Source organism: Echinops telfairi, unplaced genomic scaffold (genome assembly GCF_000313985.2).
Source record: "Echinops telfairi isolate 266 unplaced genomic scaffold, ASM31398v2 ScPeMD7_655;HRSCAF=1070, whole genome shotgun sequence".
NCBI classification, from domain to species: domain Eukaryota; kingdom Metazoa; phylum Chordata; class Mammalia; order Afrosoricida; family Tenrecidae; genus Echinops; species Echinops telfairi.
The window spans coordinates 5,834,474-5,859,955 of NW_022104553.1; the positions used below are offsets into that span (position 1 = coordinate 5,834,474).

Genomic DNA, 25,482 nt, shown 5'->3' on the forward strand with positions numbered 1-25,482 from the left:
ATATGGGTTGTTATATGAGTTGTAAGAGCCCCCAATAAAACGATTTATCAAAATTTAAAAAAGGAAAAGACGGGGGCCAAAATCTGTAGCATTTTATACACAAAACCGGGCAAGTAGATGTTCATATTTACTGTATTTACTCGTGTTTCTTAAATTTATCCTTCATTTTTAAGCTTTCAGATTAAATTTCACTCCTAAGAGTAACAAGACTATGATAATTTCATTATGATTTCATAAACAATTTTAAGACATCAAATATTTCCACATCAATTAAAAAATCTAGCACATTCTTGTGAGATATCCTTACATGATGTAGTGCAATGACTGGCTTTATATTACCCACAGCCCATATCCGACATAAGACTTTAAGCATGTTTTATCTAAAGAGTACATTTAAATTATGAGAGGAAAATATATTTAGCCTTCTTGTATCTTCCACTTCCCTCTATATAATTACGTTAACACATTCTTTTAAAAAAATCAGTTTAAATTTTATTTATATTGAATGTTATTCTCTCCAGACTTTAAATCATCATTTTACTCTTATAACAGAGAATCAATCTAAATATCAGCACCAACATGGAATGAAGATAAAATAATCAGTTACTATGTATCGGTTTCTTTGGTATGTCATATTGATGTCCGATTAGACTTGCAACATGGTCCATTTTCAATAAAAACTCTCATTAAACAGCTAAGAATTTCGGTCCTTCATATTGACATTTTATTCTTAAGGTGTGTGCTAGACAGTGGCTTTCTTGGTGGCTTCCAAGGTCAAACAGTCACAATGTCCTGGGAAAAAAGGCTGACATCACAAAATTTCCACATTGAATCCATTCACATAAACGGACATTATCATAAGCTGGGTTCTCTAAAGGAACAAAAGCAGCGAGGGATATAAATGTGTACAAATAGAGGAGAGAGAGTGAGAGTATGTGTTCTCTCAAGGGGATGGTTCACAAAACTGTGGAGGCTGGCAAATCCTAACTCCATGGGTCAGGGTGTCAGGCTGGCGGCTTCTCCTAACTGGTTGCAAGGGCTGATAAACCCAAAATCAGCTAGTCAGACCAAAGGCTGTTGGTTCATGGGGCTGTAGGCAGTGACGAATTAAAAAAACTGCAGGTCAAATGGCAGGCTGCTAGCTCCCATCCCAAGAACCAGAGGTGAGAAGATGAAGGGTTGGATATAGGTTTGAGAACACGCTTTGCCAGAATATCCATAGAAGCTAGATGGCAGGCCACATTCCCAAGGAAACTGCCAACTGACCGGCTGCTCATATCAAACACAAATGGAAAACAGTGTCTGTCAAATCAGAGAATCATTGCCGACTGAAGTTGAGATAAGCTAAGCCATCACAGACAGCATGCCTTCAGATGCTTTGGTCTTTACAAGAGTCCCTCTGGAAAGGTAATGAATGGATTGTTCCCATAAGATCCCATTTTGAACAGTAGGAATCACTCATTGTCTATACAGTTTGTGCCAACGTCCTTGACTTTCTTTCATCCACTGATTTGTTTATCTGACTTTGTAGTAATGGTAACCGTATTTTGTCCATATTTTTGCTGTAGACATTGAGAAATATACCAAGGACAACTAATAAGCCAGACCATACATACCTGAAGGAAAGAAATAAGGGGAAATTATTAATATTGTGACAATAATTTGTTAATTACATAATTTTGCTATAAATTATAATAATTCTATAATAAAAAATAAACCCTTGCTATTGCGGAGGCCTACAATAGTAGTACCGAAATAAAAATAGTATCTTGTATAAGATTCCATACCTGTTGTGTGTGTGTATACATATACATGTATACACACACACACAAGGTTTGAAAAAAAAAAAAAAAAGGTAGATCATTTTCACTTTGTAGATAAACAGATTAGGAATCCATCCTCTACCCAAAGACTAATGAGTATACTTAAAACATTGACTATGTAACTTTACCACTGGCCAGCTTGGAAATGCAAATCAGCTGTCATCCCAGTAATGGAGAAAGTAACGGGATAAAAAACCCACCCCTAAAAAAAGCAAAGAAATTCTTGTAGAATACTGTAATGTAAGCCTAATACATGCAGAAAGAAAAACTCAATTTACAGAAAACAAACAGTAAACTAGTAATACATGGTTAGAACTTTATGCTGATTATATTTAAATTCATACACTTTGTAATTTCTAGGTTTGAATCTTCTCAATTTCTGACCAATATGCATTTAAATGCCAGCCTGTATAGATAACAACAAATAGTTTCACAGAAAGTCAAAATAAACAATTTATTAAGGTACTACTTGATAAATACCTTATAAATATCTCAATTCCTTTGTGAAAAGAAGCAGAATATAAACTAATTATTATCAGAAGCATGTATTTCCACCTATAGGCAGACCCTGGGTTATGAATGAGAGCCAATCCTAAGTGTGTCTTAAAGTTGAATCTGTAGTCACACATCAAAACAGGTGAATAAGGCTTTCGTTTACCCTTCAGCGTCAAAAAAGGAGCCGTGGTGGCACAGTGGCTAAATCACTCAGCTATGAAACAAAAAGTCAGCTATTCAAATCCACCAAATCTTCCAGGGGAGACAGGTGTGGTGGTCCGTCAGCTTGATTTACAGCCTTGGAAAGTAACCTTATGGGGAAATTCTACTCTCTCTGAGGTCACTGTGAGTTAGAATCAACTTAACCTCAGTGGGTTTTTGTGTAGGATTTAGTGCAAGAAAAGGCTGAAGTCTTTTTAATGATTTTAAAGCTGCACATGCAGCGAGTGAAGGTGATTGTGAAGATGAATTTGTTCTGAGCACGGGCTAGTTCAATCTCGTAAAGCGAGGGCAGTTACACATCATGTTAAAGGGCAAGTACAAGCTGTCCCTAAGTCAGATTTCATAAGCCAGTGGTTGCTTAGATCCTTTTTGTCTGTGGGAGAGAAAGCACAGTCGTTTGTATACAGGCACACATCGTTAGATTGTACTTCGTTTTACTGCACTTCACAGACAGCGCATTTTTTTACTAATTGAAGGTTTCTTGTACCCTGCTTCAAGCAAGATTTTATTGGTGCCATTTGTCCAACAGCAACCGCTCACTATAAGTCTGTATTACATTTTGGTTATTCTCACAATTAAAAAAAAATTTATAATGCTGTTGTACATGCCATAGACTACAATATACTGGAAACACAATTTTTATTAGCACTAGGGGACCAAAAAAATGTTGTGTAACTCATTGTATCGCAGTCCTCACTTTATTGGGGGTGAGGGGCTAGAACTGAACCCACAATATGTCTGAGGTATGCTTTATTTATATTTACACATGTGTAAATTGCTCAAGTTCACTGAGATAAGCAATATGATCACATTTGAATTGGGCGCTGGTTAGGCAATTTAAGTGGACAAAACGATAAATTTAAAATAGAAAATTGTATACATTTCTAAAACAGCAGCAAGCAAATCAGAAGATATGGGTCATAGATTCTTCATAAAGCATAACAGGAACAGAAAAAAGAACACAGTATTTGTAAAATTAAAAATTAATAGAGTTACTGAAAAAAAGGGAAAAGCATAAAAGGTAAAGCAAGTCTATTTAGAGGAAATCTATTTGAAGTATGTCTATTTCTGCAGTATATATGTGGTGTGTCTAGCCTATGAAGTAAGTCTATTAAGAAGAAATGTAAAACACAGTACCAGTAACTGAAAAAAACCTTACTGAATTAAAAAGTACTTACTGAAATGAGAATGGTTTAGCAAAGAATATAAATGAAAGTACAATGGTCATTGCTTTTCTTCCTGTTGTCACTGTATGGGGGAAAAAAGTTTGGCTTAGAATACATGTATCGTTTAGTGACATTTCGTAATCCACATATTCAATAAATATTTACAGCACTTATGAAGTGCTCGGGCCTATGAGAGGTGCCGAGGAAACAATGGCTAGCAACGAAAAAGCAGTATTCCTGCTACTACGACGGGTTGTACAGCTTAGTAGGGGAGGGACACGAAGTAATTATAAATGTTAAAGTACAACTGCAAGAAGCCCTTGAGAAGCCAGGCTACTAGGCAGGCCTGCCATCCCTTACAGAGGCTTACTTACTTAGCAGGAGAAGCCAGGCAAGGTGTGGCTTTCCAGAGAAGGAAATGATGAGGTGGGGCAGGGGCTACTCTTAAAAAACAATCTAAGATATACTAATATCTTATTGTGATTGTCCAGTTAAAACAGAGTAATATTTATAAACTTAAGTATCTGTCTACTGACTGTTCTTTCAGTATCACCCTGATATCACCAAGTGTTAGCTCACCTTCCAGCCAGGACATCCCTGGCGTGGTGTGCCTGAAACCTCCTCCTTAGTCCCGGAGAACGGAGTTCTGTCTGTATCTCCCTCATAGCCTTTGTGTTACAATGTGTTGTCTTTGCACTACTGTAATTTACTTCCTTCCTTGACATATTCATCCTTCTATCCCACGACTTCTTTCATTCCTGGCATTTAATACTTTATGCACAGAGTCCCTGGGTGATACAAATGGGTAAGCACTGGACTACTACGCAGAAGGTTGGCTGTTCAAACCCATCCACAGGCACTGTGCAACAACCTGCTTGAGAACCTCCTTCTCAAAGGGGAGAGCCCAGAAAGTCCGGTGGCGCACACTGCTACTGGGCACCCAAGGGACTGACCGGAGGGCAACAAACACTACTTCGCGCATGAACAACACACGAAGGTGTTGTGGAAACTTGCCACAGTCTGATTACCTGTATCGATTTCTCCACTTGCTTGAGTAAAAAAAACCCAAATCCCACTGCCAGTGAGTTGATTTTGACCCAACACTATAGGACAGAGGAGAATTGTCCCTGTGTATTTCTAAACCTGTATGGGAGCAGAAAGGATCCTTTTTCTCCCTGGGGAACTAGAGGTCGGTTTGACGGCTGACCTGGTGGTTAGTAGCTCAACATGGAACCCACTGTGCCACCAGTAACTAACCCTCGAGTAAAAGGACCCCAAGTTTTAGCACGCCGTCCAGCCTCCACATCCTCGTGTGATGTGTTGGCGTGCTTTTCAGGAAGTAGCCTGACCTGTAGCCTACAGGTATAGCTGTGCCCTTCACCTTCTCTCATTCCATCCTAGGACATGCTCTCTGGATCTCCAACACTGTGGACCATGGGCAACACAAGGACTAGAGCTGAGCAGCGAGAAAGCAGCCTGGATCCTGAAGACTAGTTACACCACAGCAGCCAGGAGGCATGGAACACGGGGTGAAGAGCACAAGTCTGCAGCCAAACTGCCTTGGCTTCCATCATGGCCTCACAACTGAGTAACTGGTTGATGACTGACTAGCACTGAAACGCACTGCATCTCAGTTTACCCACCTATAAAATGCGATAGGTGATCGATGATGTCTAGTACAAAATAAACATTCTACAGGTAGTAAGCAGTTATTATTACTGCTATTATTTATCACCTCCAGATTTCTTTTATGTGAGGTAGAAGTAAATCCGGCTGTACCTTCAGGAGAAGAAGGACTCTAGCTCACATTTCTTTACATTACCCACCACTCCATATCAAACTCCTTGCTGTCAAGCTGATTCTGACTAACAGTGACCCCTGCAGGACAGAGTAGAACAGCCCCACAAGGTTTCCAAAGGGATAAATCTTTATGGGAGCAGACTGCTTCATCTTTCTTCAGGGGAGCGCACAGTGGGTTCAAATGGAAGACATTCCAGTTAGCAGTACAACACTTAACCCACTGCACCACCAGGCCTCCACACCACCATAATCAAACCCAATGTTGTCCCACAGGATTTCCAAGGCTGTACTCTTTACTCAACCAGACTGCCACATCTTTCTCCTACAGAGCATCGCATGGGTTAGAACTACTGGCCTTTTGGTTAGCATCCAAGCACTTAAACAGCGGGACACCAGGGCTTCTATATTAATTCACAGGACTAAGTAAACATGCATTATTGACTAACATCAGGCCCCCCCTGAACATCATAATATTATAAGCATTATAAGACTCATGTGTATGAACGTGCATTTTACTCGAGAGCATTAGCTGACTTAAAAGGCTGAAATGGGCTGATCTCTAATTAAAGCCCCCTATCACCATTAAGGAAGAAGCCCTGATGGTGTAGAAAGGTGACTCGAGCTGCAATCTGCATGGTCGGCAGTTTGAAACCACCAGCAGGTCCTTGGGAGGAAGACTGGGCTTTCTATTCCCATAGACAGTTACAGGGGGGTCACTATGAGTGAGCATTGACTCGTTGGCAATGAGTTTTTTGAGTTTATTACCATTAGGGATACAAACTTTAAAAAAGCAGAGTCACAAATGAGCAAATAAAAGAGAATGTTAGGAAGTAAATATGCTTTTATAAAGAAAAAATATATTTAGTTCATTTACTTAGATTGTGGTACTCCCCTCAAATCATGACAAATTCAAATCTGGGAAATTATTAACCGACGTATGTACTACATAAGTGAATTCCTTAGAGTTCCATGGAGATCTCTATTAGAGTTCTCTAATAAAGAACCTGGGTCTCATCCTATTTCCCTTCAAGTGAGAACTAAAACCTGAGACTGACTCTCCAGGTACAGGTCCTTACAGGCAGGCTGGCTGAGTACCACATGCTCGGATACCCACTGCTGTATTCTTCCTGTCAGGACACCCTGCTCCCCAAGCTGGGCCTTGGGGTTCTCCCCCCAGGGAGAGTCCTGGTATATCTGTCACATGGGTAGCACACTGTTTCCTGTTTCTCCCAGTAAGACTGCATATATCTCTAAAGCTGAGCACAGAACATTTTTATTACACCAAAGCGCTTTGCAAAAGTCCCTGCACAGACAAGTACACAAGAAGTGCTGGTAGAATGAGAAGCTAATCAAGCTATTATAAAAGAATGTTTTGTTTAAAATGTTTCATACTTTCAATATAACAAGTAAGATTAAACTAAGGCTGTATTTTTCTTTTAAGGTATCTATCCACCATACTTTTTATTATCAATTTATTTTAATGTATTCAAAAGTTACTATTGATCATCTAAGTAGTATATTATCAGTATACTTTTATAGCATACATTTAGTGTTTAGCATACTAAATAGAAGTACACATTTAATTTTAAAATTAACCTTAAAAACAAAGAATTAAAGTCAAACCCAATTTTTGTTAGCATTTCAAAGAGATACTATTAGCCCAAAAATGACCTGACAGAATATGACACTTTTGAATGCTGAGTAGATGTTGCCATTACATTTTGGAAAAGAACTCCAGAGAAAAGTGTAAATGGTACTTCCTATCCTAGCAAGTAAAGCACTCTCACCTGTTACAGCAAGAAGCGCTCCAAACATTTTGATCAGAGCCAGAACGAAGGAGATCCCAAAATACCCCGTGAGGGAGAAAAGGAAAGCATAACTGTAGGTCCGAACTGGATTCTGCAGCAAATCATAAAAACACATAAACCTTTTAGTTGCAAAATCTGCAAAACAAACCCTGAGGTATTGCAAATATAACTACAGATTTTAATCAACTTCTTGGGCAGCAATAAGCTGTTCAACAACAGAGTCAAGCAAGGATTCTTATTTAGCTCTTATTTAATAGAAAAAGATTACATTAAGAACCCCAACTTGTACATTATGAATAGTTTATAAATTAACTTAAGAGGGGAAAATAAATTTAAGTATAGGTCATTTCATTTTAAATGTATTTCTGATATACATATATTAAAGGAGTTATCAAATTCCATCAAAAATAGCCTTTTGAACACGAGGAATTAGGAACACTACTTAATAAAAGATGTTTATTTAAAGAAAAAGTGATTAGTGCTTACCTTTGAACAAAATGTCACTGCAGGGCGTAATCCACTAGTGCATGTCAATCCTAATAAAATGTACACAAAACCTATCGAATACGAATAGAGAACCTGGAGCAGATAAAAATAAGGTGGAAAAAGCGCCATCAACCCAAAGGTGGACAACTAAACATTTTTAATCTTTGACTCAATTAATTAAATTAATTACATCTGTAAAATAGTTGGTGTTTTTAAGTGACATCTACCTTGCAATAGGGTGTAACGTTCTGAAAATGAGGGTTGGTCCTAACTGTAAGTCTATACCTTATTTTACATACAACATTAGTACACTGTTATTGATCCTTGCATATAATTGTTCATTTATTCTGTTTTACTTATTAAAATTTAAATCAGACTTCATTGATAGACTTCAGTATATACATAGAAAATACAACTTTTGGGGCATATAATTCATCGATCATACAATTCAATGGTTCGATCACGTTAAGAGGACTTGAACATAGAAAACAAAACCCTGAAAGGTACTATGAAACATTAAAAGATACACATGAAATTTGCTAAAGATATTAAAGTATAATGAAAATGAACAATGTATAGCATATCAATTTCTTAATTTCCTATCAATCTTTCTTCCCGCTTATTATTCTTATCACACACAGTATGTCATAATCATAACTGTATCGTCTAACTTACATACCTGTTACATATCATGTCTATATGGATTATTCCATTTATTTCTTAGTCAGGCTATGAGATACAGACTCTAATTTTCAGATGAAGAAATTAAAGCTAGCAATATTAAGTATAACTTTTCCTAAATGACACAGTTAGTAAGAAAGGATGTAAACTGAGGTGATATTATTCCAGGGCCTATGGCTATTGTTTTAACCACCCAATAAGTCCTATTACAGTTAGATATTTTACTTCCTTAATTCTTACTTGACGTCTCCTTCATTTTAGAAAAAGTGCTGACAATGATTAAGAGAGTTGTCGGTCAAGATTAAAATCCCGATGTTAGTAGTGGAAGGAGCCCTGGTAGTGCTGTGGGTTAGACATTGGACTGTTAGGACAGGAGCCACTGTTGAGTTTGAATCAACTTGATGGCAGTGGGCTTGTTTTTTGGTTAAGTAGTGTAGTGGACGGAAATTTCTTAATATGGCTCTTCTACCCAAGTCTAAGTCATGCCAATTGATTGGGTGGGACTACACAAATAGGGCATGTAGAATACTCAGAGAGAGAACTGGTCAGTTTTCATTACTATCCTCCTGGCTATAAGGTTGAGTCAGTCATCTCTGAAGCAGCAGCTTCCCCAGGATCTTGCAAGAGCACATTTAAGATCTCTGTCTGCAGTGGTGGAGGCCAGTGATACCAGATCCATCAGAGCCTGTGGCGCGGAGACTGAGGAATAGGGTAGAGACTACGAGGACCTGTTTCTCATCTGGCCTCCGATGATGGAACTGTGGGACAGAGTAAAAGGCAAAGGCCAAGGGACCATGAGGCTGAGAGGCTCAGATCCAGAGACTAGTCACCGCGTGGCTGAGAGGCTGAAAACTGGAGACAGCTTTGATTGCTGGCTGAGATCAATGGCTGTGGCCTTACTGTTTGTTGGTCCTGATTCATAGTAACTTCCCTAGTAAATCCTTTTAACCATGAGTGTTATCTGAGTTCTGTGTGGCCATTGCAACAAATTACCAAACCCAGTATCAATTGTAGAGTGGCTCAGGAGTAATGGTTGGTGTCAAAGGAAAGACGGATGGACCATGAGGCTTGTCTGATCCCTGCTTGTGGCAACAGGGAAGCCAGCGATGGTCAAATATGTCCACCTCCATGCCATTGACTGCAGTACAATAAGAATCCCAGAGGGGCTCTGGTGGCTATGTTGAATAAGTATAGCCATTGGATCCATTGGACTGCTACTGCAGTCAAAGGTTCACACTCACTAGCTGTTTCATGGGGGAAAGCTAAAGCTACCTACTCCCCTAAAGATGTATAGTCTCCCAAACCCAATGTTGGGTTACTAAGAGTCAGAAATCACTTAATTGGAGAGGGTTTGGGGCTAAAGACATCCCACTCTGTGCTGAGAAAGCAAGAGGGAGGAGTTCACATTATATCCTTAATGTGATTTCCTCAATCTGTTACGCAAAGGAATTGCTTACAAAATTAATGTTAAAAAAACCCTAAACCATACACAATAAATTTCCATACAAATCAGTTGGAATATTTACTGCTACAATAAAGATGTAATTTGTAGAAACAACAGCAAAAAGATGAATCACCTAAGAATAAATTTAATATTGTGCTCGATTTATAAGAGAAAACCTTTAAATGATAAGCAATATTAAACAACACAACATTGAATAGAAGGAAAGTGGCACATTATTATTGGGCTGAACTAATCAAGTGCACTGACATACTTTTCTTGTTTATTTGGGATTAAGAACCCCAAGACCAGGAGTGTCAAGCTGGCAGCCTGTGGGCCGCATGTGGTAATTTTTTGTGACCCACAATGCTCTGAAATAAAATGTAATGTGGAAACTGTGTGTACGGTATTGCCTCGATCTCCCCTAAGCACTCTTTTCTTCATAACAATATTTTCTATTTTCATTTTATTTCAGAGCATCATGGGTCACAATAAAATGCCTTGGGGGAGGCATGCGGCTCATGGGCCGCCAGTTTGACACCCCTGCCCTAGACTAAGTACTGGCAGCAATATTCTAAAAAAGAAAAGGAACAACATGGGCTAGCCCCGATCTGGTAAACATAATACACAGTTATAGTCATTCCATAGTACGAGTGGAGAAATGAGCTCAAAATACTAAAATCCTAACTCCGCATATTAAACCCCAAACTCACTGCCATTAAGTCAGTGAGTAGGGTCAAGTTTGATTCACAGTCCCCCCGACAGGGCAGAGTCGAACTGGTTCCACAGGGTTTTCAAAGCTATAAATCTTTAGGAAGGACGACAACCTCTCCTCTCTCCCTCAGACCAGCTGTCAAGCTTCTGGTTAGTAGCCTAACCCTTAACCCACTGTGCCACCAGAGCATCTTCCAACCCCGGCATTATAATGAAATAGAAAACATTTAAGGTAAGCTAGGAAAATAGATTATTCAATAATTATTTTTTCGGGGGTGGGGGAAAGATTTATAAAAATCCTGATCTCACTTTACAGCAAACAAAACTTTTGGATTGAATAAGAGAGTTAATTAAAAAGGACACTGTGGTAGTTACATAATCTCATGTCAATTTGAGAGTATTAAGAGTGAAGGGGTGGAGTCTTGCCTGTCAATCGGGTCAGAGCCTTATGATGCCGCCTTGTGGACACGGCCTTCTTTCTCATGAGGATTCTGGGAACTTCCTCTCTTTTCTCCTGGGAGGCAGACCACACTCTCTCTGCTTCACCTTCCTGTGACAAGCCACATAGAGCTAGGCTGATGGCAGCCAGAGCACTGAAGCTGCGTCACCCACCATTGGATCCGTAAGACTTTGCATTCACTGGCCCGTGATCTTCCTGCATTCTGCATCATTGCATGTGATTGCATGAGTCTGAAGAGTGATTAATGAACTAGTATTGGACTTATGGGCTGATACTGGACTTAGGGATTTGATCTGGACTGGGCTGGGATGTTTTCTCAATATACAGCCACTCTTTGATATAACACTTTCTCTTACACACATATGAGTGTCCTTGGATTTGTTTCTCTAGTCAACCCAAACAAATACAGACACCATAAAGATAAAGACAATGTGGAAAAGTCATTACAATAATGATATGAAGCCAGAGGCCTGAAAATTAAGATATATAATCTGGACCACATAAGCAAAATTTAAAGTCTAAGTGGAAAACAATACAAATATTAGAGAATGGCACCAAGTAATGGTGTAAAATTACAGAAACTTTCGTTAAAAAAAAATATATATATATATATATATAACAATGTGAAGTGATTTTGCCCTTGACATATCCTCTATCCACTTTTTGAAGTTGGGTGTTTCCATCTCTAACCATTTTCTGAAGAATTCTGGGCTCTGATTTTTACCGGGTCAAAATGACAGTTTCGGCATTCTCGGGGACTCAAATCATGTTCCCTTTGTATATCCTTTCAGTTTAGGGTACAAAGAAAAGTCTGAGGGGACAAACTCAGGGTGGTAAGGCAGAGGAGTAGTTTCCCAGGGAAATTTCATGGGCTAATCCTTGCTGCCCCAAGAGCAGGTTTGCTGTCAGGATGGAAAAAGCTCCCTTGGCAGAACTCTCCAGACCTTTATATAACCAATGCAGTTTTCCACTTTCTTAAAATTTCTTCATAATAATCCCCCATAAATATTCTGTGTTCTTTGAGAAAATCTTTCAAGATGATCTCATTAGACTTCTTTGCCTGGAATTTAACTGGCTCAGCAGATCCTGGTGGGAAGTCATTGCTTTGATTAGCCCTTCTTTTACGAAGGCACCCTAATGAGACTAAGGCAAGCGTATTCCTCAGAGAACTGCACTCATCCACCGACTATAGAGATGTTTAAACGTGCCTTTTTTCCAGGATAAACCTGTAGTGCGTGAACTGGAATTCCAGTAATAGTATTTTTGGATTTATCTGTGTACAAAGGAGAGATGGGATATGATATAACAAATAGTTTTCTATATTAAAAAGATTCTGTAAATTAATCAGAATAAAAAAATTCTGAATTATAATTTCTCATTAGGGGGCAAATTTGAAGATTCAGGTGGCACTGTGGTTATATTGCTTGGATGCAAACCAGAAGGCCTGTAGCTTGAACCTACCCATTTCTCTCTAAGAGAAAGCTGTGGCAGTGCGCTTTTATAAAGATTACAGCCCTGGAAATAGGGACAGTGGTCCTCTGTCTTACAGGGTTCACTCCGTTGGAACTGACCTGACAGCAGTTAGTTTTGGGGGGTAGTTAAATTTACTTGGCATATTTCTGTGATGTTTGAATGTGTTACTTTTATTATGAAAGTGGCAATAGAATCACTGAATGTGAAGTGCATGTATTCAGAACGTATTTAATGCAGTAAGTCTATGGCTATGTTTGAGTCCGCTGAATGTAAAGAGAAAACAGACACAATTACCATTTCTGAGTTAGAAGCATTGTGCAGCTTCATAGCTTTTTCCTGGACGTTTCCAATGACAGCATCCGCACATAATGCCAGGGAAATAAGGATCACACCTTCAAGAAGGCAGAAGAAAAAAAAGCCTTCTTATTCAAGCTTATGAACTATAATCAAGGTTTATCAGGAATACGCCTTTAAAAACTCAACAGATCTTAAAGTACATTTTATCAAAAGTTGAGTACTCTTCTCCTCTTTATCTAACACGCACATGTTGTTACAGGGGGTGATAATAAAACAAATTAACAATAAGTAAGTACCCCCAAAGTAGAAAATTACAAAAAATAAATTGAACTACTGTTGCGCTATATGAATATCATGTCAAAGAATAGACCTACTTTTAACTATTGTGGTCAACAAGTACAGAAGAAACTCTTAGGTGATACATTTGGATATGGGTTAGCTAGTCAAGTTATTGAAACTTTCAGAAGAGGCAAAAATATCACAAAAGAATTAATACATTAAATTATAGTGTTGGCAAAGAATATAGAAAGTTCTATAGACTGCAAAAGCACAAACAAATCTGTCTTAGAAGCAATGCAGCCCAAAGGCTCCTTAGAGGAAAGGACGGAGCATCTGCCTCATGTCCTTCACCTTACATATCAGCAGGCACCCATGCCTGGAAAAAGGACCTCACGCTTGGTAAAGCAGAAGGTCCGAGGCATGAGAAAGACCAACAGGGACTGGCACAGTGGCTACAACAATGGGCTCAAACATAACAATTGTGAGGAGGCACAGGGCTAGCCTATGCTTGATTGGACAAAGGGCCACTAGGAGTTGGACCTGATAGTGATTTCATTTTTTTGTCTTATTATTGTATTGATTTATTGAACCAAATTGCTTCAGACATTTAACATAGCCTTCACAAAACCTATTCTGTCACTCCACAGCCATTTTTTAACAGTTTAAGCAATATTTCCTTATTATAGTAAAGGGTACAAGTGTGGGCTAATTCCCAGATTTGTTTATGTAACTTGTACCTCTGAGGCTTCCTTAAGAAGCAATCCACTTACAGTGTATGGGATGCCTGGACACCAGTCATGATGCCTTGGTTAGAGCTGAAGGGAGCGTTTTCATCTGACTGTATTTTTAATGTGAAAACAATCACAGGTAGTAGAAAAATACATGTAAACATGTATGCGGCTATCCCCATGGAGACTTTTGTATTTCCACGCTTATTCTTAAATGCTTACCTAACTTGTGATGTTTACTATCAAATAAATGTTGGAGTATGATATTTTAAATATTTCTGCCAGCCTAGGGGATTACTAATTAAGAAAATCTTGTGAGTAAACTCTAACTTTTAAAAATTTAAGAGTGACAGAGAATACTGTATATGTAACAAAAAAATCTAGTCTATGGCAATGAGTTGCTTAGTTTAAATATAGTGTAGTATCTAATCTGCTTTTGAAAAATCTAAGTTTGAGTCACATGGAGTGTTTTCTCTATGGAGAGAATTATTTCTGCAGGAAGCTTTAGGTACCATATATGCTTGTGTATAAATCAACTTCTTCACATTTTTAATGCATTTTTTGTGTAAAATTAGGTGCCTCGACTGATATTCGGGTAGGCTAATACTCAAGTATATATGGTATATCCATTCTACAGTATACTCTTAAAGCACAGCAAGATGATCCTTCTTCACGTAAAACAACTAGCAAGTAAATGTGCATGTTTCAGTTTTTAAACATGAGGACAGAAATATCACTACTGATTCCTCTATAATTCATATGTACTTTTTCAACTTAACTCATAACTATTATGTATATACAGTACTTGAAACCTAAAGATTTTGACTTGGCAAACAATCTAAACAGTCTTATTTCATATTAAAATGCAAGAATATTAAAAACAATTATTGCATTTCCAGAGCAGTGATATTTTTACTACATATAGAGGGGAAGCCTGAAAGCTTTAAGTTAGATCTCAGAATCACAATGTCACATCATCAATTCAATTCCTTATTCTAAACCAAAATGTCTGTAAAACTGAGTGAATAAAAAGAAATTCCTTACCTGTCAGGTTGAAATTCGGTGCAATTGTGCTGTCAGCCAGGGTGAACCATATTAGGCCAAGGCTCATACATACGGCAGCAGACACATCTACAATGTTGTACCGCTTTCCTAGAGAACAAACCCATTAAGACAAAGTAAATCCACCTAGCAGTTTCAATCCTTACATTTAACCTGGTAAAATAGGTATCCACTTTTTACAGCTGTCAGAAATACCTGAAAAACTAACAACGCACTGAGGCAGCACATGTCTTTATGTATTTTACAAAGAGCTTTGAAATATATGTGGAAAAAATCCATTATCTTTCAACTTCATTTTCCCACGAACTTTCTGAAGCCCCTTCACATCTGAGTTACAAGTGAGTAAATATCCCATTTTTAGGAAATTGATAGCAAGAATGGAAACTGATGCTTCTACTTTCGTATAACACAATACATTTTCTTACATTTTCCCAGTTTCCAAAATAACGAGACTAATGATTCAAGACTTCAAAGACTAGAATTGATTGATCTAGGCATGTCAACTTACTATATTTTGGTGTAACTACATTTAAAAAAATGAAATCATACAGTATAACATTTTATAGAGATGTGTGCCCAGTTTGGTTGCTCAAGAGTAATTTTTATAGATGCTAAGTTCAATATTTTTCCTATGTGAACAATTACCCTGAAATTATATATGAAGCAGCTGAAATACACATTTTTCATTTTAAAAAGCTATTTAATGGATAAAAGGGAATCAGGCTGTGTAAGAACTTTAGTAAACACAGAAGCGCACAGTTCCCATGCATGAATATTCTGCATGACAATTACTATGAACAACATCAGAGAGGTTCCTGTTATTTTATTGCTATTATTCTCTTTTATATATATTTCCACACAGCTTATAAGTTGAGCTCTTCAAGAAGTCAGTAAGCTAGCAAGGTTGATAAAATATTAGTTCTGCTCAGAATAATTTTTATTTCCATATGAGAATTGCCCATTTTGATGGAAGTACAGAGGGGCTACCCAGAAAATAGAAGGGAGAAAAAAAGGAGCTTCCCAAGCACTTCTGAGGTGAACCTTTATAATGTGCATTTATTATTTTTTGAAAATGTAGTAGATTCTGAGATTATGAAAAAATCAAATATTTTAGTATTGATGATTTTGACTATTGAGTTCAGATATTAATGCATGTCACAGAAGTGTTCAAATATTTTATTTGTATACATTATTCAGAATTTTTATATCCAGAATACTCAATTATTTAAAAGGTTAACATTTTTCCTAATGCTAGATATCATAACAGATCTTATTAAGTTTCAAACAGTAGGAAAATATATCATTACAATACCTTGAATAAAAATTCCTCCTAGCATAACAGGAATCAATTTGCAGCATTTGAAGATGACTTGGGTAGGATAATTCAGGTAGCCCAAGGAAGTGTTTGATAACCCCATAGTACCCACAGTTAGAAAAGCTATTATCATGTAGGTTTTTCCTGGTATTCTGCAAAAGACAATTTTAAGATCTTCATTTTGGAACCAAATTCATACTATTTCAAGAGTATATTTATAATATGTAAATACCTAATTATTTTTCTAATTTCAGGTTAACTTTTCCAGATATAGTGGTAAGAATATATTGTTAAAGTTATTTCACTAAATGTAAAAAAGTAGGTTATAAAGGTAATAATTTACTTTTATATTAAAAACACCCATGTCTATCATAAATGAGAACTCCACTGAGATAAGTTATACAAGAATTACTTAAATTCTCCCTAAAGGTATAAATGTTTGCTAAACAGTTTTTTTAAACAGTGAACTAGCTGCAAATAACTATTTTGATGACCTTTAAGGGGACTATAAATACTGGTCTCTGTAATTGTAAATGGGGCCCTGGAAATGTTGTTTCCTAATGTTTTTCATCTAGCATTAGGAAAAATCCACCGAGCATTCTGTTAAGATAACTGAGCAGAATCTTTCTAGAAATCATAAATGTGGTTTAGAAATGTAGATGTTTCATAAAACAAAGCACAAGAGGAATCAGATTTCCAAGTCTTCTATCCTACTTCTATCTGGAGGTCCAAAAAGAGACCCTTCATTTGACATCTCTGAGTTTTGAGCCATTATTGTGATCATTTGCTCACCTCGATCCGAGACGTAATGGTCGATCATAATAATTTTGAAAACTCACATAAAGTAGTTAATAATAAAGTTGCAAGGTAATCTTGTGGGACCAAAAAAGCATATTGAGAGTATTATAATTTATTATGTGCTTACAAATGTACTTTATCACATTTGAACTTTAAAATAAAACTGAGAGCTCCCCTAAGATCTTGCAGAACTATTAAGAGGCCCAAACCCATGTTTACTGACTCTGAATGCTATATTCTTTCAGCTCTGGTAGTTTAAGAATTTACATTTTTGTCTTTATACTATTATTTAGCCTTACCACCTTAGTGCAATTTTGGTTTTTATTGTTTTCTGTTGGGTTTCCTAGCTGTGAAGCACAGGAGGAATGGATACACAATGCGAATAACCAATACAAGGGATTATAGGGAATGCAGGGGTGGGTGACAGGGAGGGAAGGGGGATTTCAGGAGTAAATAATGAAGGCAATAAGTGGGGAGGGTGCACTAGAACTGACTATCATTGTACAACAACTCATTTTAAAAGCGATTTAACCAAGGGGTGGCTGGGCAAGGGATGCTCTAAGATTGATGGTGGTGGCTATACAATGCCACTTGATAAGACTGAACTATTGAATTGTATGATATGCTAATTATGTGCCAATAAAACTGATGGGAAAAATTATGCCTTGCCATTTAATGAGATAATTGTGCATCGTTTTTTTTTTTCATAAATGGATCCCCCTCCAAAAAAAATTAAGAAGAAAAAACAAAGGGAAATATTTAGTTTAATAAAGTCCTAAGAGAAGGCCACTTGGGAGGATACCTATATTACAGATTCAAATATTTAAAAATTTTCACAAAATTAATTTCAGACACATCAAAGCCATTTTATGCTTGTTTCTTGTTTTTAAAAATAGCTGTAAAACGTTTATTTTCATTTAAAGTTTTTAAAACATTTATATCAGTGAAGACAAAAGCTCAGCATTATAACTCAATATTTAACGATTTAAGTAGCAATATTTACATATTACATATTTACATATTAAGGTGTGATATGAGGATAACCACACTTCTTACATTTCCTAAGAATATTTTATATTCGAATATCTAACTACTTTCTATTCATAATCACACTGCTTTTTACTACATATTATTCTATATTCCATTAAATTAATTAAAGATATTACTTATATTTAGGTGGTTGTCAACATAAGATATTAACATACCAGCACTTTTGGCTATGATAAAAAATGCTACTATATTTGTTCTTCTAATATTTAAGAATATATACTTCATGTATATCATAAACATGACCACGCTTGCTGGAATACTTCCTACAAAATGAATCATTTACTACACAATTTAAAAAGATCTATAAAAAGTAAGTACTGATATCTCAATACACACTACTTTGGTATAACATTTTAATCTTTCAAGAATCACAGATTTTGGTGCAATTAATGAGACCAGGCTTATTTTTGTGTTGTAAGAAGGTAAACCTCACTATAAATTGAGTGCAAATTATATTCCTTATTTTTTGGTGAAATTACACTTAGAAAGAAACCTCATTTTTTTTAGTGCATAAGAAAAATGTTCTTTATACTTATACTCTTAAAAAGTTTACTTTGCTAATAAAAATTCATGGGTTATGTGTTTTGATCATGGGAAATGTAAATCATGCATAATGGCCTCTGTATACCAAAACATTAAAAAAAAAACAAAAACTACATACCTTCTCCTTTTGTCTTTAATAAGCTGAAGCTCTATTAGACCAAATATGGAGTAAAACCCAAACTGCACTAATGTAAGGTACCAGCCATAGGACTTAAAACCCTCCACTGAAAATATTAATTCCTGTTAAAAGATACATGAATACTGTTAAAGTTCAAGGGGAAAACCAATTTTCCCACAATACATTTCTAGAAACAAGAAACAAAACCCACTCCAACGAAAACGCAAAAGCAAAGCACCGTGTTTCAGAGACTAATTACAGAAAGCAGACCCCTGCGCCACAGAACTGAATGCTATGTTTACAGAGAACTGTCCATGGAGTTTTCAAAGCTGTGACCTCTAATTGAGTCAATTAACGTTGTTAAGTCAACTTTTAAGGACATTAAGAATGGCTTATAAAAAAAAAAATCAGAGAAAGAGAAAAAACAGAGGGCAAGGATAGCCATGAAGTAACATTTTTATACTTGTTTCTCTTTATATAACAATTCTTATTGTAAAGGGAGTGATTAGACTAAATAACATGTAATATTTGTATCCACTGTTAATATTAGTCAGTTATAATTAATTCTTAAAATTATATTTTCTGTCTCAAATTTAACTGAATAAGTGAATAAATCAAACTTGTGCTTGTCTGGTGTAAACGGTGAATTCATCTGCTAACTGGAATGTTGGAGGTTCAAGTATACCCAGAGACCCCTTGGCAACGTACTTCCAAAAAAGTCAGCCAATGTATTTCCAAAAGCCTTCAGGAGGAAAGTAATACTGTGACATCCATGGATGGCAACTGGGGCTGGAATGCAAACTTTTCCACTAATTTTTTAAACCCACTCATACTCAGGGTAAAAATACAGAGACCCGTGAGAAACAAAACTCAGTGGAACTCCTGTTTGTGGGTCTACCAGTTTTCCACCGGACAGGGTGCACGCTTACCACTTTTCTATTGCTCTCTCTTAGTGGAAAACATATGCGTTTTCCTTTTCAGACAAGTTTCAGCTTTCATAGGTTTTATTGCAGTTTTAGCATTTTGGCATTGAGATAGTCAACTATATAAAGCTAACATTAATTAAAAACCCAAATTATTTTCTCTGAACTATTTTAATACTTATGTACCTGGGAGCTAGGAAGAATGTTTTCACACATGAAAAGTGGCAATGTTACACAATAATAATCAAGTGTGAACTGAAATAGGGCTTTTATGCTGTCATTCAACTCTATTAAACAATTAAGTTCTTAAAAAATCTATCATTGTGTGCTCACCTCCCTGATACGATCACTGAAGACAAATGAGTGTATAAGCAAATGTGGTGAAGAAAGCTGATGGTGCCCAACTATCAAAAGATCTAGCATCTGGGGTCTTAAAGGCTTAAAGGTAACAAGCAGCCATATAGCTCAGAAGCAACAAAGCCCATATGGAGGAAGCACACCAGCCTGTGTGGTCATGAGGTGTCGAAGGGATGAGGTATCAGGCATCATCAGAACAAAACAATCTTATTGTGAATGAGGGGGGAGTGCGAGGTGGGGTCCCAAAGCCCATCTGTAGGCAACAGGACATCCCCTTACGGAAGAGTCACGGGGAGGAGTCAAGCCAGTCAGGGTGCAGTGAAGCAACGATGAAACATACAACTTTCCTCTAGTTCCTAAATGCTTCCTCCCTACCCACCATCATGATCCCAATTCTACCTTACAAATCTGGTTAGACCAGAGAATGGTACAGATGGAATGGTACAGATAGGAACTGGAAACACAGGGAATCCAGGACAGATGATCCCTTCAGGACCAGTGGTAAGAGTGGTGATACCGGGAGGATGGACGGAGAGTGGGGTAGAGTGGGAGAACCGATTATAAGGATCTACATATAACCTCCTCCCTGGGGGACGGACAACAGAAAAGTGGGTGAAGAGAGACGTCGGACAGTGTAAGATATGACAAAAGAGAAATTTATAAATTATCAAGTGTTCATGAGGGAGTGGGGAGCGGGGAGGGAGGGGGAAAATGAGGAGCTGATGCCAGGGGCTTACGTGGAAAACAAATGCTTTGAGCATGATGAGGATAATGAATGTACAAAGGTGCTTTGTACAATTGATGTATGGATGGATTGTGAAAAGAGTTGTATGAGCCCCTAATAAAATGATTTTTAAAAAAACACAATTAAATTCTCAAATAATTAATACTTAAATATTTGAATCTTTTCAAAACAAATGCATTGTTTCAGTATATTTTGTTAAATAAATGAAAAATTTTAGTTCCATATTCTAATTTTTCAAATTAAGTCTCTGCTCCCATGACCGTCAACTGTTATACATATATACTTACCAGAAATAAAAATACCTTGAAAATTTCGTTCTTGTTCTAAGCTTACTTTTAGTAAGCCTTTTTCTATTACATAAAGATAATATTTCTAAACTGAAGCAAGTAAAAATATCATGGGGAAAAATGATTAGTAAATGCTCAAAATGTGGTCCACAGTGACCTCAAATTACTAAAACTATCATAAACAAGTGACTTTTTCTTTTACCTGTAAGTATCCATAAATTAGGTAAAATATAAAAACTCCAGCAACACATATGAGAAATTGAGTAAGTTTGTTAAATCTGCTGAGATTTATGCCAAGTACCATGATGTCATCTATTGACTTGATATGCGGTGACATTGTTTGGGTTGTGGATGGGACGGTGATAGAAATGTACTTCCTGGAGTTGTTGAACTTGAGATCCATTATCCTTATTTTGCTGCATTCAGGACTTCCAAGGTTATCTTTACTGACTTCCTGTTTTATTCAATCTTCCTTTTGCTTGCTGACTTACATCCTGGAGAAGAAAATAAGCAATAAAGCAAAATCAGATTATATCTCAAATAACAATTTAAATTAACCAAGTAGGTTTCATTTTCTCTGGATAGTATTATATTCAAATTTTCAATCAACCAGAAACATTCTGACTACTCTCTAAATCATTTATCTAAAAAATCCAAAACAATTTATCTTCATCTGATACAGACCAAGGACACATAATCAGTTAGCCGTTGGGCTGCTAACCACACAGTCAGTGGTTGGAACGTACTGGTCACTCTTCAGAAGGATGAGCCTTTCTACTCCTGAAAAGACTTAAAACCTTGGAAACCCAGAGGTGCAGTTCTACTCTTCCATAGGACCGGAAGCAAGGCAATGGTTCGATAGAGGTCAAATAAATCACTACGTTAAAAATACACTGTATTTCTTTCTAGAGCAGCAAAATAGAAGCTAACCCAGTTATTTCCTATTTCAAATAAACATGCCTTTATGTTTTTTATGTGTAGAAATATAATTTAAAAGTTATGCACACCACCCTTAACATTGAAGTTGATCTTTAATTGTGGTAAAGAATAACTGATGCTTCTTCAACACGAATAATAATAAAAGTGGTTACTAGTGTTGACGGAGCATGTTGTTCTTTACCAATAAACAACTTTTATTGGCTAAAAGCAACTTTTATTGACTAAAAGCAACTTTTATTGGTAAACAATAACAACTTTTATTGTTATTCGTGTTTCTTTCTTTGGTTAAAATCATTTTCATTTTAAGAACTTTTGGAATTATATAAGGCCAAAAAAACTTGGTCATTCTTTGTCAGTCTATTAAAAAAATGTTCAAGACCACAAATGATGAATTTTTTCTTTGGATTTATATGAAACTATATATATATATAAGGTAGAAGGCTGAATAATTGTCACAATTAAAGAAAATAAATCCATGCAAACTACTTAATTTTCATATAAAAGACTTAATATTCTTTGCCACAATTCCACTGGGCCACAATGTGGGATCTGGTTAAGGGCTAACAATAGATTCATGTTGTTTCTTCTATTAAGCAGGGGGTTACTCAGTATTTCATTTAATCATCCTGATCTTCATGTTCTTTATATCTTATTTTATAACATTGTGATCTGAGAAGCTGCTAGGTAACATTTTGACATTTTAAGCATACGGTCTATTCTGGAGACTGTTCTATGAGCAATGGAAAAGAATGTATGTACATCATGTGGATGCTGGGTGGTGTTTTGTATGTTTATAAGATGGTTGATTGTGTTGTTTGGTCAACTGTCACCTTGTTGCATTTCTTTCTAGTTATCCTGTCGCTGAAAGTGGTGTATTAGTTTGCTTGGATGAATTGTGTATTTTGGGGCTCTTTAATTTGATGTATAGATATTATAGTTATGTCCTTTTGTTGGATCGATCCTTTAATAAGCGGTTTCTGCCTTAACGTTATTTTACCAGAAATTAATAAGGCTACTTCTGCTCTATTTTGGTTGCTAATTGCTTGAAATGGGTTTTTTTTTATTATTCTTTGGTTTGGGGCTTATTTTTGCCTTGTATTGAAGGTGTGTCCCTTGTAGATAGCACATTGATGGGCTGTTTTCTTATCCATTCTGCCTCTCGTAACTAGTACATTTACAGTGTAATTACTGATAGATATGAATTTACTGTTGCTATTTTGTCATGCTTTTATAGTTGCATTTATTGATTTCTCTGCTCCGTGTATTTTGTGTGTGTGCTGAATTCATTTGTCAACAGTTTTATCATTTTCTTTGCTCCTCTTACCTCAGTGTTTTCTGATCTTCATTTCTTTTTGGTTAGGTTTACAAATTCTCTTTGAGGTTACAATTTGTCTATTATACCTACATATCCTCTTGATGTCTTCTCCATTTGGAAATTATGGAACTACTCCATTCATTCCTTCTTTTTCCTTACGTAGCTGCATTATTTACAAATGGACCTTTCTTGGTTCCATAAACTTAGTCTTGTGGGTTTATTTTATTATGGATACTTCTACATCTGGGTTGATTTCTCGGTGATACTGTCATGTGTCTCAATCTGACACGTTTGATACTGTTGGTTATCTGTCCAAAGGGATAAATCTTTAGCAATTTTTGTAATTTCTGTTTATCTGGAAACTTCCTGATTGTGCCCTCACATTTGAGGGGCACTTTACTATAATATTTTTGGTAAGCATTTTAAATCAGGGCTTTATGTCATTTCACGACCTTCCTACAATTTCTGCTGACAAATCAGTGTCTAGTTTTATTTGTTCTCCCTTGTAATCAGTGCTTCATTTTCCTGAGCTGCTTTCAGGATTCCTTATCTTTGGCTTTGGAGAGTTTGAATATGACATGTCCGGCTGGTTTTCTTTTGAGGGGCTATCCTATTCGGGGTGTGCTGAGCTTCTAGAATGCATAACTTCTGAGGGTTCAGAATTCGGGAGGTTTTCCCAATAACTCTTTTGACAACTGCTCTCCAGGTTTCTCCCTCTCTCTCTCTTCCTGTTTGGAATTCTAATCACACTTCAGCTATTCCTCTTGCTGGTGTCACGCATTACTTTTAAGCTTGCTTCATTTTCTTAAATTCTTAGTTCGAGCTGTTCCTCTACCAGATCAAGAGATTTATCTTCAATTTCACTGATTCTGTCTCCAATTCAATAAATTCTGCTCTTTTGCCTTTCCAATGTTATATATTTCTATACCTTTAATATTAAGCATCAGAATTTCTAGTTGCCATTTTTGCATGGTTTCTATTATTCCATTTGTTTTGTCAATTTTTTCTTGTCTTGTTTACCTGAATTATTCTAGAGTTATTTTCCCTGATTTTGTCAATAGCTTCCTGGGTGTCTTTTTTTCTTTTCCTTGACCTCTTTCTTCATTTTTTGACTAATCTTAAATATAATTCTTTTGAATTTTTGATCAGGTAATTCCAACATCTTTCCTTCCTCCAGTCCCATATTTTGCTCACTTGCTTAGCCCATCTTGTCTTTTTTGTTTCTTTAAGTTTTCTATAGTCTCTGAGATACTGTGGTATCACTGCATTTATCTGTTGGTTATATGTTGGTTTGCTTCCATTTATCTTTTACTTTCTCCTAATATATCAGCATAATGAGGCGGGAATGCTACTCTGTTTGCCAGCATTGGGCTGTTTGTTACCTATCTCACGGTAGATTTTGGAGTGGTTTGGAGTGTGAATGACAGCCTGTGATCAGTGGTTATGCAGAGCAGTTGAGGGCAGGATGGATGAACGTTGGCCAAGGTCAGTCATCCATCAATTGATGTTGAAGAAGCTGGTGGTACTCATCCAGCAGGCCGGTGAGCAGGTGTAGTAGGTATGGTTGCTTAGGGCTGTTGGATCCCAACTGATGGGAAAAGAACAAAAGGAGTGGGGAAAGAGGAAGAAAAATATAGGGGGGAAAGGTAGGGGTGGGAGTAAGAAATAAGAAAAGACATTTTAAAAATGACACAGCACTAGTTTAAGTTTTTGTATCCACATATGGCTGTGCTGGAACCATTTAAGGAGCAACGTGGGCATGGGATCCACTAAGCATGCTACTCGGTGTGGAGCAGTTGAGGATGAGCACCATTAAGTGTTGGGCCATGAAGCCTGCTTCAGGAGAATGTACAATGCCAAGTGCAGAGATGGATAGGCAAGTACCAGAGCCTCTGAAAGAGGCAGGGATGTGTAGCCCAAGGCTATGTGGTCTAAGAGGATACGCTCCACGGATGTCTGAGGCAGCAGACATGCATTTGGCCCGCTAGAGTATTCCTCAGGCCTCCAGGACAGTGAAGTGATAGGTAGATGGGGCTGTACTTCTAGCTACTCAGATGCTGTGCAGTTAAGTGGGGGAGATCATACCTCATTGGATACTGGACACTGGTATGGGCACTGGTGCAGTTCTGAGTGAATGGAGCTGGTTACCTGATTTCT

At 37.0% G+C, this 25,482-nt stretch overlaps 1 protein-coding gene across 4 annotated transcripts; it reads right to left on the reverse strand.

Moving 5' to 3' along the window:
- Positions 1-701: 701 nt before the first annotated feature.
- Positions 702-25,482, reverse strand: SLC35B3 (solute carrier family 35 member B3). 4 transcript variants are annotated; one of them, XM_045292930.1, is made up of 11 exons: positions 24,708-25,482; positions 21,274-21,565; positions 18,760-18,881; positions 16,248-16,402; positions 14,918-15,025; positions 12,864-12,961; positions 7,801-7,893; positions 7,294-7,405; positions 3,719-3,788; positions 1,952-2,025; positions 1,524-1,616 (listed from the first exon to the last, which is right to left on the reverse strand). In XM_045292930.1, the coding sequence occupies exons 2-10, from the start codon at positions 21,472-21,474 to the stop codon at positions 1,983-1,985; spliced, it is 1,002 nt and encodes a 333-aa protein (XP_045148865.1). In that variant the 5' UTR covers positions 21,475-21,565; positions 24,708-25,482; the 3' UTR covers positions 1,524-1,616; positions 1,952-1,982. The 4 variants fall into 4 exon arrangements, with proteins under 4 accessions (XP_045148864.1, XP_004711713.1, XP_045148866.1 ...); XM_045292929.1 differs by lacking the exon at positions 1,952-2,025 and having other exon boundaries at positions 702-1,616; positions 24,708-25,476; XM_004711656.4 differs by lacking the exons at positions 1,952-2,025; positions 24,708-25,482 and having other exon boundaries at positions 702-1,616; positions 21,274-21,581.

Excerpts from the sequence above, each read along its gene's own strand:
- SLC35B3 (XM_045292929.1), bottom strand. The coding sequence starts at position 21,474 with ATGGATCTCAAGTTCAACAACTCCAGGAAGTACATTTCTATCACCGTC. Across the intron at positions 16,403-18,759 it reads ATTAAAGACAAAAGGAGAAG|AATACCAGGAAAAACCTACA; the intron begins GTATGTAGTTTT and ends TGTCTTTTGCAG. Across the intron at positions 1,617-3,718 it reads GCTAAACCATTCTCATTTCA|GTATGTATGGTCTGGCTTAT; the intron begins GTAAGTACTTTT and ends TCTTTCCTTCAG.